Source organism: Numida meleagris, chromosome 17 (assembly GCF_002078875.1).
Source record: "Numida meleagris isolate 19003 breed g44 Domestic line chromosome 17, NumMel1.0, whole genome shotgun sequence".
Classification (NCBI taxonomy): Eukaryota; Metazoa; Chordata; class Aves; order Galliformes; family Numididae; genus Numida; species Numida meleagris.
Window position 1 is genome coordinate 10411386 of NC_034425.1, and position 14411 is coordinate 10425796.

General features: G+C 49.7%; 2 protein-coding genes across 5 annotated transcripts; one reads left to right on the plus strand and one right to left on the minus strand.

Annotated features, from left to right (window-relative positions):
• Positions 2–4868, plus strand: MRPS7 (mitochondrial ribosomal protein S7). The gene is made up of 5 exons (XM_021415291.1): positions 2–280; positions 1687–1878; positions 2183–2246; positions 2602–2769; positions 3748–4868. Exons 1-5 carry the CDS (start codon positions 225–227, stop codon positions 3967–3969), a joined length of 702 nt encoding a protein of 233 aa, XP_021270966.1. The 5' UTR covers positions 2–224; the 3' UTR covers positions 3970–4868.
• MIF4GD (MIF4G domain containing) lies at positions 4714–13543 on the minus strand. Of its 4 annotated transcripts, none has more exons than XM_021415295.1 (6): positions 11347–13543; positions 8975–9111; positions 8128–8237; positions 7683–7838; positions 6858–6950; positions 4714–5706 (listed from the first exon to the last, which is right to left on the minus strand). In XM_021415295.1, the coding sequence occupies exons 2-6, from the start codon at positions 9054–9056 to the stop codon at positions 5479–5481; spliced, it is 669 nt and encodes a 222-aa protein (XP_021270970.1). In that variant the 5' UTR covers positions 9057–9111; positions 11347–13543; the 3' UTR covers positions 4714–5478. The 4 variants fall into 4 exon arrangements, with proteins under 4 accessions (XP_021270970.1, XP_021270967.1, XP_021270969.1 ...); XM_021415292.1 differs by lacking the exon at positions 11347–13543 and adding an exon at positions 11026–11181; XM_021415294.1 differs by lacking the exon at positions 11347–13543 and adding an exon at positions 10798–10995.

Consider the following 14411-nt stretch of genomic DNA (forward strand, 5'->3'; position numbering starts at 1 on the left):
GTGTGAGGCAGCCCCGAACTTCCGGTGTTCGAATCCCACTGTCGTCCGCACTAGAGCCTCCCTCCTATCCTCGCCCCACAGCACCACTAGGAAACATCCGACGTGGCCACGGGGTTGATGTTCTTTTTGAGGGGAACGCTGCTTTTTGGTGCACTGTTTTTTTCTTCTCCTTCCTTCAGGCGCGGCCGGGCGGCCCCCGCCCCCGGTCCTGCGCGTACCACAAGATGGCGGCGCCCGTGGCGGTAGGGCTGGGCTGGCGTCTGCGGGCATGGCTGCCTCGGTAAGTGCGGCACGGCCGGGAGCGATGGTCATTGCGGTAATATCGGTAACTCCGGTGTGAGGCGTGGGGCTGCCCACGTCCCGGCGATCGCCGGAGCCGTGAGCGGCCCCGTTGCTGCTTTGGCAGGAGGGCTGCGGGGTGGGAGCTGACGGCGGGCTGAACACGGGCCGGCAGGGTGCCCAGGTGGCCGAGAAGGCCAATTGCATCCTGGCTTCTATCAGAGGTAGCGCAGCCAGGAGGAGCAGGGAAGTGATCATCCCTCTGCGCTCAGCCCTGCTGAGGCCGCACCTCGAGTACTGTGCTCGGTTTTGGGCCTGTCATTACAAGAAGGGCATTGAGGCCCTGGAGCGCTTGCGGAGAAAGGCAATGAAGCCCAGAAGGGTCTGGAACAGAACTCTGGTGAAGGGAAGCTGAGGGAGCTGGGACTGTTCAGTCTAGAGAAGAGGATGCTCAGGGGTGACCTTATGGTTCTCTACAACTACCTGCAGGGAGGTTGTGGTGTGGTGGGAGTTGGCCTCTTCCCCCACGTAAGAGCGATAGGATGAGAGGGAACGGCCTCAGGTTGTGCCAGGGGTGGTTCAAGTTGGCCGTTAGGAAATAGTTCTGCTCCGAGGGAGTGCTCAGGTGCTGGGATGGGCTGCCCAGGGAGTGGGGGAGTCACTGTCCCTGGAGCTGTTCAAGAAACATTTAGATGTTGTACTGAGGGACATGGTTAATGATTTTGGATGACACTGGGGATGGGTTGGGGTTGGACTTGTTGGTCTTAGAGGTCTTTTCCAACCTTAATGATCCTATGATTACTGTGCAGCTGTGTCAGGGCACAGGGACCTCTGTACTGCTTTTGGTCTTCTCCAGAGCGTACCTGAAATGCAGACTTTTGCTGCTAAATATATACATATGATTCTATTCTAAATCTCTTGTTCCCCTCCCCCCCTTAGTACTAATTATTTATGCAAACTGTCTGGACCCCAACACCTTGCAGCTGCAGGCTGTGAGCCCTCAGAACGTTTCTATCCAGTGGGAGTGAGGTCAGCCACTGCTGCAGAGCAGTACTGACCTGACACGCGTGTCGTACTTTGCTTTTGTTGCGCTGATTTTTTCCAGTGTTCAACTCAGTGAACAGTGCATGCTGCACTGAGTGCCAGCATGCAGCTTCCCAAGCTGCAGCATTAGGCTCCTATTCAGTTTGCTGTGTTTGTGGTGCAGGGATTATTTAGCAGCAGCAGTGTGGCCCTTGCACATTAATTAGTGCTAACAGCTCTGCTGTCGCGAGTGAATAAGTGATGAAGATGGAAACACCTCTCATGTCTAACAGGTACTTCTGAGATGTGCATGGCTGTCCAGCTCCCTTCTGAGACATTCCAGGTGTTGACTTACAACCTTCCTTCTTATCTTGCTCTTTGCAGGCTGACACAAGTGAGATGGAGTCGCTACAACCCCAGCTTTCTGGAGCCAGAATTGAACAAAGAATTGTATCAGAAACCTTTTAATGAGCTGTCTGAAGAGGAAAAGGAAAAACAAGAGCTTAAGGCTGTTCGTCCCATAAAAGCAGCTCCTCCCAGCATCTCCAGCTCCGTTTTCAGCGACCCTATGATCAGGTCAGAGAAAGCACCATCTCTGTTACAGCTAGGTCCCATGGAGCCAGATACCTGGGAACTGGACTGTCCTCCTTGGCCTTTATCTACTGTGCTGCACGTTGCCTCCTGTTGCAGCACAATCTTTTTTTTGGGTTAATCTTTTCCCACAAAGCCAGTCTATTGACTGACAGTGATTAGAGATAATTAAAGCAGATCTAGCAGCACCTAGACTTAAGTGTGTGAAAAACACAAGGGGGAGACCCTTATTTCTGGAGGTGATGAACTGAGAATTTAAATCACATTGCACTGGGCTTTGTGTTCACAGTAAATTCACCAATATGATGATGAAGGATGGAAATAAAGTGCTGGCCAGAAGCCTCATGGCTCAGGTGAGAGCTCATGCTTCTTCCTTCTAACTGTATACTTTCCAATGAAGGCCCACAAACATGTCGCTCAAACCCTGCTTTGACCTACAGTAATTGGTATTGGCTGGTGGCCCCATCTGGTGTTGTTCCAGCTCTTGAAATGGGGACATGTGTTGCCCAAACGGATAATTACTTGTGATGGGAAAACACATAGCCTCGGGGGTCTTGAGCCCCAGGCTTTGGAGGGGAGGATGCTGGACCTGTAGGACTAGAAAACCAGCTATAGGCTCATATGTATATGGAGTGCTTGAAAAAGTGGTCAGATTTCATGGGATAATCCATCTGTTCTGCACATCTCCTTTCTTGACTTTGTCCCAAGACTCTAGAGAACATTAAGAGGAAGCAACTGGAGAAGTACCACAAAGCTTCAGATGGTGAGAAGGAGACAGTTGAATGCAACCCTTACGTCATTTTCCACCAGGCTCTGAAAAACTGCCAGCCTATCATTGGACTCAGCAACATCACGAGAGGTGGCAAAACCTACCAGGTGAAATGAGGGGGCCTCGAGCACATCTGGTTAGGGGAGAATCAGCTAGGGAAGCAAACATACTGGTTGCTACCCCTTCAGCTCAGCCATTCCTCTGCCCCAGGAAGAAAACCAATTTGCAATCCGGATTAAAACAACACCTAGAAACCCTGTCCAGGATCGGGACCCTAGCCTGTAAGCATGGTAATTTCCCTTAGCAGCATCAGTCTCAGCTTCTCTGACTAGATAAGAAGTAGGATATTGTTGTGATTTAACCCAGCAGACAGCTAAGTACCACAGTCATTCACTCCCCACCCCAGTGGGTTGGGAGAGAGAATTAGGAGAAAAGGCAGTGGAATTTGTGGGTTGAGATGACTAAGAAAAAAAAGTGAAAGAAAATAACCGTATTTACACACACACACACACACACACACAAAGTGATACACAAAAGCAATTGCTCACTACCCAGGGACCAATGCCTAGCCAGTCTCCAAGCAGCAGCCCTTCCCCAGCTAACTCCTCTCCCTTACATTTGCGTGATGTCATATGGTATGGAATACCCCTTTGTTCAGTTTGGATCAGGTGCCCTGGGCCTGTTTCTTCCCAGTCCCCTTGCAGGCAGAGCAATACAAGAAGCTGAGGAGCTGGAATGTCCTTGGCACTGCCCACCAATAAGTATAAACAGTGCTGTGTTATCAGTTTTGTTTTTCTTCTAATGCCAAACATACCAAAGACTATGAGAAAAACAAATTTCTGTCCCAGTGGAACTAAGACAGATATGCAGCAAACATTGTCTAAGAAGTCAGAGATCAGTGGCAGGCAGCAAAACAATCAGCAATACTGGGGTTAGCGGTCTCATCCTCTTTGCTGTGTCATGGGACTTGAGTAGAAGCCCCAAAGCTCTGACTTGTGTCACTGAGCAGAAAAGGTCAACTAGATAACAGTGCAGGCTACTGTCCCTCTCTGTGTAGTAACTGTTATGGTTTAAATGTGTCTCAGGTCCCAGTCCCTTTGAAGGACAACCGGAAGCGCTTCTTGGCCATGAAGTGGTTAATCACCGAATGCAGAGAGAACAAGCACCGCCGGACACTGATGCCTGAGAAGCTCTCTGAGGAGCTGATCCAGGCCTTCAACAATGAAGGACCCATCATCAAGAAGAAGCATGTGCTGCACAAGATGGCAGAGGCCAACAGGGCTTATGCCCACTTCCGCTGGTGGTAGGGTCTCTGCATGGGATGCACACGCTGCAGTGCACTGTCACTGCTCTCGGGGCCTGTGGAGCAGAGTCTCAGGGCCACCTGCTTGAGAGAAGCTGGGGAGTAGAGGGAAAGGTGGAAACTCCCTTCTGGACAGCTTCTGAGCTAAGCCAAGGAAAGCTTCTCCAATCCCCACACAGTTAATTTGCTTTGTGCTCATCTGGATGGGAAAAGGGGGAATCTGAAATAGTTACTGACCCCTGCACGGATATGCTAGTTTTTTCACAATCGGTTTCCTGTGACGACAAGCCTTAGATGCTGTTGTTACAGCAATGCTGTACAAAATAATCTCTCTATTCCACTTACCTGTTTCCTAGGGACTTCTAAATCTCTGCTCTTGCAGCAACATTTTTTCTCTTTCTGGCTGCATAAATAGGAAGGAGCAGATCTGGAATTTTTTTTCCATACCATAATCAGCCTTGACTTTTGGTTCTGGTCATCAGCAACATTGTCTGTACAGATCTGAGGGGGATGTTAACAGAAAAAATAATACCAGTGCTTTAGGGGGAAGGTTTCTTGATTCCAAACCTTTGTCTCTGTTGCTTGAATCTCATGCTGTCCTTTCCAGCTGCTCTGGCTGCATAAAGCCCCTCTGTCAACCTATACTGGAGAAAATAATTAACATCAAAGCCTTCTTGCTTCAGTCAGGAGCAACTTTTAAGTGTTCCTTACAGCTTAGCAGCTGCGCAGAGAGAAAGCAGGGCACATGTTAGTGGAAAACTTTTATTACAAAAAAACACCCAGTAGACTATTTTGTTTTCTTTCTTCCTCTCCCATTCTTATTCTCATAAGAAACATACCACAGTTAAAACTCAAATTTTGAAAAAAAACAAAACAGTTACTGTATTAAACATATAAAACCTGTTTCTACCTACATGTGCTTGAGAACCTTTGTCCTGCTGCAAGCTGCCCTGTGGCAGATATTGGTAGCTAGTGAGCCACAGTCATATACCCACGCGGATACTGCTAGTCTGCTGGAAGTAGTCAGTGAAAAGTAGCACTTTGGTGAGCTGTTTGTGATGCATCTGACGACAGTATTTTCTGTAACTTTTCCTAAACAACCTGGTTTGGGACCGTGAGCTGTGAAATATTTTCCCTCTGCCTCCCTCAGCAATGTTGACTCTTGAGTGAACCAAAATGCTCTCAGTCTAAACTGTGCTTTCCTTAACGCTTGTATAAAATGCTGGTTTGAGCTAGAAGCCTTCCTTGCCTTTTGCTGGCAGCAGCCTATCATTAAACAAAATGAGTGGAAGAACTTGCTGGTTTAAATGTGCCCACCTCTCTAAACATCCAAAATCAGACTAGCACCGGTTGCAGACTGATAGTTATATGCTGAGAGGCGCTAGCCAGTATAAATGCTATTTATGGTAAGTGCTAGAAAAACATCAGTGTGCGAAAAAAAAAAATTCAAACTTGGTATGAAGCTTGCTGGTGAAAGCGCAGGGGACATCTCTCCACCTCTGCAGCAGAGGGGTTAATCTGTCACTTCGCTATAATAGTATTTCTGGGCAGCATCCGTCATCTTCCAGTCAGCAGCCCGAAACTCAATGATCTCCAGAAGCAGGAGCTGGGACAGGGAGCTGAGCCCCTCCTGTAAAAGGAAGCCGTCTCGAAGGAGGGAGAAGAGCTCGTCCATCCGCTGGGAGTTCATCTTCTCCAGCTGTTCGCCAATGCGATGGAGCTGTAGGACCAAGCAGTCCACCTTCAGAAGGAAGAGAAGGAGGTGGCTGAGTACAAAGGAATTGAGAACTTTGGCCTATCTGTGGAGGCCCCATCAGTCACTTCTGGATCAACTTATGCTGTTCCTTCTGCTCTGAATTTTCAAAAGGTGACAGTTCTGTTCCCTCAAGTTGCTGTGATCCTGGAGGCTGGATGTCTGAAAAGTGCTGGGAAAACACATCCTGAACTCCCCTATCTTATGAACAAAATTGCCAGAAAAATGCACCATTAACAGGTGAAACAGTTTTACTTTCCTGCAGGATGCCCACAGTGAGGTGGCAAGACTGAAAGAGGCTGGAGTAAGAACACACTCTAAACATCCTAGAAAGTCAGGAGATTTACAGGAAACAGGCACTAACTGGATCTTTGGATAAGAGGGGAAAGTCAGTGAGTCACAGGTGGGAGCTTTGTGCTAAGATGAGATGGGGGGGAGGGGGGGGGAAAGCAAAGGGCCCCATGCAAGGGCTCATACACTTTACAGTGATCCGGGAGCAGTTCAGACATGCCCTACGCACCTTTATATGCTGACCAGACACATGCAAAGCTACAATTACAGAAGAGCCTGGAGCCTGCTGGCATTTGGCACAGCTTCAGCTCTGCAGGCCCAGACAGGTGATTAGCAGCTACACAAAGCATTGCACCTGTCACTGAGACTTGCAGGACACACACAGACATTCTGTAGGCATGCAGCCACTGCAGCTATCTGCCATCACCTCCCGTGGCTGCAGTGCCCCAGCAGATCAGTCTGACAGCTGCTTTTCCAGATGTCCAGTAACTAGGGTTGCCAGAAAAGCAGCTGGTTTCAGTGAAAATACGAGAGAGTAGTTATGTTTTTTTCATATGACAGGAGATGAACTTGCAGAATGCTAGACAGTAATGGCATAGGCATCGTGGGGGAAAAAACGCCACGCAAGGGAAGGATGTGCAGCATGGGAAAGGGAGTCACAATCAGCATCTCCATTCTGCTTCCTTCTGGAGTGCAAACCCTCCTGTCCAGTAAGTCTCCTTCCAGTATATAATGGAGAGGGAGGCTCCTGCCTGGCCTTAAAGCTCCCTGCACCCCCCCAGGGCTGTACTTTTTGCTTGTCCTTGGCTGGACAAAGGGCATATGACCAACCCTCCTCCCTGTCTCACCTCTTCCTCCTTCTGTAGGCTATCATGCTGTGCTAGTCGGAATAGACAGTCGTAAACAGGGTTCACCAGAGCCATCATGGGCATGTTGTTCACCTGTAAGGAGGCAGGAGCTATTGTCAGCTTAGTGGCAGAAAGGGATGAGCCTTCAGCTATTTTAAATAATTATTCCCTTGCTGCATTTCAGAGAAGGGAGAATTTAGCTGCGCTGCCAAATGCAGTAATGGTGTTATTTACATAGGAAACCAGACTTCTGACTCTCCAAGAGCCACAGAAACTCAACAAGTGATGAGGAAACATCTATTTTTAATGTAAACAGGTAGTCATGGGAAATACACTTCTTGTATCAGCATTCTTCCTGCCTGCAGGAACTGCATCACTTTTACATCTACACCAAGCAGGCATCTAAGTACACACACTGCAGCAAAGGCTTGCAGACAAATTCCATCAGTATGTGGGCTAGAATTGATTTGAGCACCCACATGACTAAACAAAATTAAGTTCCCCTGGGACCTAACAGCAACAAGTTTGATCTAGGATATTCAGGACAGGTTAAATCAGGGGATTTCAAACACCAGGTACAAAACACAGAAGCTCAGACTTTGTGACTGTTCCCAGAGCTGTCTCTGCCTCTTTGAGGCTGTTTTACTTGCTCATATGTAGCAGTAACCTGGGAGCATCCTCATGCTGAGAACTGGCTCTGGTCCCACACTGCTGAGCTGTAGCCCTGGGGAGCTGTGTAACACACATTCAACGCTACTGCCCTGGACCCTGGGCCCTTCTGGTACTCTTCAGCAGCACCTAGGTGCTCCTGCTCTGGCTCCTTACCTTCAGGTAGTCAAAGATGTTACAGATGAATGTGACATAGCAGATCCATGCCTGCAGTGAACGGTTGCGCAGATCTTCTCTGTCCTTATACTCCTGCTGCAGCCGGTTCAGCAGGCTCCTCCGGAAGATGCTCTGGCCGACTTGTTTGCTCTCTGCCTAAGACCCCACAAAGCAGGATGGAGGGATGAAACTGGGGCAGAGAGGGGCAGGGGGGTACTGGTATTTGGATGTTGCAGGACCATCCTGATACCCTCCTTTGATGCCCAAAAACATAGGAAGGCTGCAGCTGTCTGCACCCACCAGCTGCACATCTGTATCCTGCCATTGCAGGGGGCAAGTGGAAGAAGAGAGATGCTAGCTGAAGAGTCAGAGTGCAGGGCTGGAAGAAGTCCCAGCCTAGCACAGGCTAGCAGCATTTTCCTGTCCAGACTCAAAGATCTCTTACCTGGATGATGGTGTAGCAGATGCGCCCTGCCTCCTTGCTGAACACACAGTCTTTGAGGGACTGGTCAACTATAATATTGGCCACTTTGTCCAGGTCCACATTGCTGGGGTCTGTAGAGAGGAGAAATACTGTCAGGATCCAATACTTCTTGTGCCCTGCTTGCTCCAAGATACCTGGGAAGCAACTGAGGTTGGCATGGAGCTCAGTACAAACATGTTATACGGTACAAAAACTCATGCTCACTCCCACAGCCCCTCTTGCACACCAGCTGCTTTGGAGATACCACCTCCAACAGCTGCACAGTCCTTCCAGGCTGGAGACACAGCCATAAAGATTGGAAAGTGATGGAGAAAAACATGGTAATGAAGGGAGGCAAGAAGCTGATCTGAATCTGAAATCCCAGCACTGCTTTGAAGTTGGGCCAGCGGTAGACAGACAAGCAAATTCCCACTGGGCTTTGAATAGAGACACGACTTGTGAGCAGGAGACACCAGGGGACAGGATGCACAGGAACTGGGCACAGGCAGAAGAGTAAGGGGTGAGATCTGAAGAGATGCTGAGTGAGAAGAGGAGAAGGCGGCATCCCGGATCAAAGAAAAGCACTGTGATGAGAACGGTCCTCTAAGAACCCGAATTTGAACAGCTGCACCATTAAACAGTGAGGTGGAGGCGGGGGAGAAAAGGCAGGGAATGAACATCCCGGAAGGATTCAGTCCCATATAAACAGCGTTTATGAAACAGCTTTTCTACACTTAGCAATTGATGACAGCAGAAGGGGCCCAAGCATCTAGCCGCATCAGTGAGCAAAGCTGAGTGTGGCAGAGGGGCTAGAAAAAAGCCTGCTGACCTTTGAGTGCTGTTTTCAGCAGCTTCTGAGTCTCAATGTCAAATGACTGTATTTTATACTCTTCTTTGCCCGTTTCCCCCATGACTAGCTTCCTCCAATAGCAAGAATCAGGGCAACAGATGTGCTAGCAGCAGCCCCTGTGAAAAGAGCAAACAGGACTTAGTTGGCCAGAGAGAGCCCAGACCTTCACCTTGCCACGTGGCAAATCCCATCCAGTGCTGGAGCACAGACTTTTACCTTGACAGCCGTCCAGCTAGTAAGAAAAATCCTGTTATTACAGCATCCAGCTCCAGCCCTAAATCTGGGCAAAGACTAACTCCCACATTTTTTTAAGCTTTGCTTCCTGCCAGCCTATGACAAGGAACTTCTGGGCTGCATCTTCAGAGCACTTACGTTTTTCTGATGTGAAAATTGTTTCAGTCTATTGATTTGCAGGTTTAAGCAGGACAGCACACCAAAGCAATCCCCAAAAATAACTATCTCCCTTCAGAAGGCTTCCCTGTGGCTACATCATGGAGAAGCATGTATGCAAGAGCACTCCATGCAGTCACTCTCTTGTGCCTTTGAAACAGCAATTCAGATGATTTCACACAAAGCCTGGGAAGATTCAAAACCAACACCTAAGCATCCAATCCACACTCTCTCTTCTTCTGCACCAGAACCAGAACCCTTCAACTCCCAAAACACAGCAGAACACTGGAAAATTTTCAGCCAAATTCCACCACAGCTTCCCTCTCATTCTTATGCAGCTCTCTGCAGTACAGTGGTGTTGAATAATCTCTAGATTAATTTTTTGCTGCTTTGTGATGCAGCAAAGACGGCAAGAGAGTACAGCAGCACAGAGAGGAAGGGTTTCCTTTGACACACACACGAGACAATCTGCTGGATGCAAAATTCCAGGCTGCCAGACCCGCAGCACAAACAGGGAGAAGGCAATTCAACAAATTAGTTTTGCCAGCTCTTTGAAATTCCTCATGTGTTACTCACTGCTCTGTGCGAACAGGTCCCTGCCCCAATTAAAGCTGGAGAGCTCACTGCCCTTTAGAGGTACAGCCGCAGATCACAAACAGCCTGACCCGTGGACGTGCTACTTGCCACAAAGCTGTGGCACAACACATTAGCAACCCACAACAGACAGCAAAGCTTGCTGGCACGGGAGGTCTACCCTCCTTGCTGCCTTTTGGGGAGGCCCAGGACAGACCCGGCCCCTTGGGGGCTGCCACAAACCAATAGCTCTCACAGCTCTCATCTGCATAGCATTACCTACCTCCAGACTGCATTAAAGTTTCCTTCCCAGATGGATTCACGAGCAGCTGGGCACCCCCAACACCGTGTCCAGCAGGAAGACCCTTTCCAGTCTAACCTGTCCTCTTTTTGCACAGCTCTCTCCCTCTGTACCTGCACTCATACCACTCTGCATGGCAGCCTGAGCTCACCAGCAGGCCCGCATCCTGCTGACAGCACGGTGCATGGAGAAAACCCGGTGAAAGAGTGGCACGGCACGCAGTGAGGCAGCAAGTGCCTGAGCCTGTCCGGCAGCATCTGTGCTGTCACCGCCCACTGCCTCCAAGAAACCCTGCCCAGAGCGACCCAAAAGGCGTGAGCGTAAAAGCAGCACCAGAGATCCTGCTGCTTGGACTGCCTGCTTGGTAGCACTGGGTGTCCTTGGCACAGTATCTCCTAGTATCCTACTGAAACCACACTGTGAGTGGTCTCCATGAGATAAGCTGTCCCAGTGCAATCTGGAGAGGGACATGGTTGGGGTGAGCGCCCCCAGTCTGCAAGGGACCAGTCCCCTATCAGGTGCAAAGGGCAAGACATACCCCAGCTATCGCAGGGAGGGGTAGAAGAGCAGCGAGCCTCCTTTCCCACCACTGAACGGCCGTCTGAGGGCAACCTGTGTCACCCAGTCCCCGCATCCCACCACGTCCTGGTCGCCGGACTCCCAACCCTCACTCAGCCCCACGGGCCCCGGGGACAGAACGGGGGATGGATGGACGGTCCCAGGGAACCCGTGGCAGCGCAGGGGGACCGGGCGCAGCCGCACCGACCTGCCGGGCCGCCCCCGCTCCTCCAGCCTCCGAGGCTGCGCAGGGCGGACCGCGGAGCTCAGCGGCATGACCGGAGCGCCCCGGACCCCGCCGCGCCGACACGGCCCCGGGTTTCCTCTTAGGTCATTTCCTCGCTCGAGCCGGGGAAGGGCGGGAGAAGGGAGGGCGAGGGCAGGGCCGGGCGAGCGGCTGCAGCGCCACCGCCGGCAACCGCCGTGCCACGGCGGGGCTGGGCCGGCAGCTCCTCCCCGGGAACCCCCCAGCGCTCCCGGCCGCCCCCTGGGCATCCCCTCCCGGCAGCGGTGTGAGGGCTGCGCTTACCTCGGCCCCGCGGCGTCTCGCCGAGTTCCAGGTGAGAATCGCGCTTATTCCCCGTTCACGTCAGGGTGATAGAGCAGCGCAGCTCCAAGCCCCTGCTAAAGTGCTGCTTGCCGCTGAGGATAAAAATCAGTAGGAAAATTCATGGAAAAGGAGATTAAACCACCTCACAGTTTTCAAGAGCTTGCTGAATGCGTCGCGCAGACTGCACGTTTTTTCTCTCAACTCTCAAATGTTGGACAGGGGAAGACCACTCAGGGCTTGAAGCTACTGCAGCTTTTACCGGAGAGCAATGCAGCCAGAATGCTGAAAATGGAAAACAGCCACAGGAAATGCAGAATGAGCAGTTCGTATGCATTTTCTGCAGCACTGTGTGGCCTGGCTGAATACAAAGCCTGAAATCTTTCACCATGGATTTGTGGCTCAAGACAAACAGCCGTGGCTGTGACTGTTTTGTGCAGGTCCCAGCAACGATACCCAATGCATCCCCATGCTGCAGAGAGGCTGGGACAGCTCGACCTGCTGGTTGCTCCCAGGAACCAGCTCCTGCTCCCGTTCCCGCTGGGCTGCAGCAGCCCCCACTGGGAGGGAAGAAATGAGAAACTGCAGCCAGACAAGAGCACAACAAAGTATTTAATGTTCCATCCTTACAAAGGAAGCCACACACTTTATGCACTTTGTGCTCACATGCTTCCAGATTACAGCAGCTGCAAAAGATCCACCCAGACAACAGAGAGAATTACTGTTCTGCATCACAATAACAGCTTAAGCACAAATTAAAAACCAGTCAATTCCAGAACCAACTGTAAAACATTCAGTTATGTTTTAAGATGATGCTACGCAGCTCTGGATGAGCATCCTGAGAATACAACTGTCTAGGAACTCAAGGAAACAGTGCTTTCATCACAGAATTTGTGTGTAAGGGTTCTCCCATCTCAGGCAGGTATGGTGGATCCCCGTTACCACAGTGTCATTCATGTAGTGCTCTGTCTGCCTAAGTGCTTTTGGACATCGTCACAATAAAAGGCACTGGAGGAAAACAAGTGCAATAGCTGAGCAGCTTGAGAGGTGAATTTCAGGCAAATCACAAATCCCTATGGCAGGGTTACATCAGTGAATCCCAGCCATCCCAACAGTTGGACTCTGGCGGTCTCACAGCAAGTCACCCACTGCAGGATTCGCTTGAAACTGGACTGAACTAGTGCAAAGCTTCTAAGAGGAAATCCGTTCTAGCATACGGAAGAACCAGGGGACTACAGCTATCTCCCATCTCCTGCTCTTTCTAGTTCTAGGAAATTTTGTTTCAAATGGCGTACGTGGGTTTTGCTAGGGGAACATGAGAAGTAAGACTTCCTGCCCTGTTCTTTGCATTACACCACTTTCACTCCCTAAAGCAGCTGTTATACTGGCTCCCCAGCAGCAACTCTAAGTCCGCCAACTTCACGTCCCAGTCTTCCCATGGACAAATGCTGCTGACCAAAGCAATGGTTAGATGCAGCTTCCAATATTCTATACTTGAGGTTGTCACCTCTTTCTCCTCCACTCACTGAAAGATCAGCTGCCTTTATAAGCCTGTAATGTTTATGCCTAACGGCCTAAAAGGATCTATAAACCAGGTTGCATTCCAAAGCTCTGCCTGTGGAGAGCCTCTTGCAGAGCCCAGGCTGGACTTGCATAACTTAAACTCTGACATCTGTTGGAAGCAAGTTCATTCATTATGAAGAAAACTATCCAAGGGAGAAGAGGCTGTTCTATACTCTCCATTGATGCCCCTTCCATGGAGCAGGCAAGCTGCATGCACCCTGAAGCTGTTTGCCTGCATGACCTCAAGCCCCACAGCACACTCAAGGGACATAATTTTAACAGAGCATATAGTTTTGTGCTCTTTATTCTTTGCCCCTGTGAAAACCAAAGAAAATCATCCTCTGTTCCAGAGCTTACATTTCTCACTGCTGAGTTCCTACCCAGTTTACCTATACTGTGTGCAGTTGAAGATCACTCTTTCACAGAAAATAGAAAACAAGAGTCTCATAATGTTTAAACAGGACGGGTGTGTCCAGATTTCCTATGGGGGTGTAGCGATCAGAAGGACTAATGCAATGGAAATAGCGTTACAAAAAGGTGGAAGGAAAATACAGCTGTCACCCAGATCGGAAGATTTTGGGCTCGCAGGGAAAGGCTCCCACCAAGGAGGGATCTCCAGGAAGCGATCCTTCCTCAGTGGCAGTCAGCCCTTCAATGAGGCCTAAGAGGGGTGGAGCCTGGCCCCATCACACAAGTGAATTGCCTTCACCTGTGCTCCCACGGCTGACTGGGTCTTTCCTCCAGGTGCTCCATCAGTGTTTCAGGCCATGACTCAGCAGTTCCCATACAGGGGGTATGGAGGTCTACGTCAGCAGGGAAAATTTTCTGCTGTAGTCAGTCCTATTCTTGCTAGCCATGACAGCATTCCTCTCTACCAGTAGCCAAAAAACAGTAACAACCCCAACCTGTTTATGCCTGTTTTGAAATGAAGTATTCCCCTGCCTCAGAAGGATGTCATGAGGCTCAGTTCATTACTGGTTATGATGTACTCCAGGTCGTTATAGGCTATGATGTCTTCCAAGAATAACGGATAAACAGTAAACAAAGGCAAAATACTTGTACGCACGCTTTGAGGAGACCTCAGAAGAGCCTGTGTAACACATGAAAATGCCAGTGGGATTGAAGTGCTCTGAGAAAACTTGTCAACGTTTTCCTGCCCATTTTCTTAGTGCATGCATTTAAAACTCCCTCTGAGAGGCTCATCTATCAGCCTCCTACCCCTGACAATGCACAGTGAATCTAATTTTATATAGCTCTCAAAATCATCTGCAGTAAGACACTTTGCACTCAGAGATCTCAAACCACAGTAAACACACAGTCATTTGCCTTGTGCTTGCAAGGAATTTCACTGGATATCTCATCCACCAGTGAAACAGCTGCTTTTCAGGATAAGTAACGCTGATATGCAATCAAAATCACTTGGAGAAGCTCACATCAACAGAATGGAATTGGTCATGCTGGAATTTGACCAGATCATTTGGGAT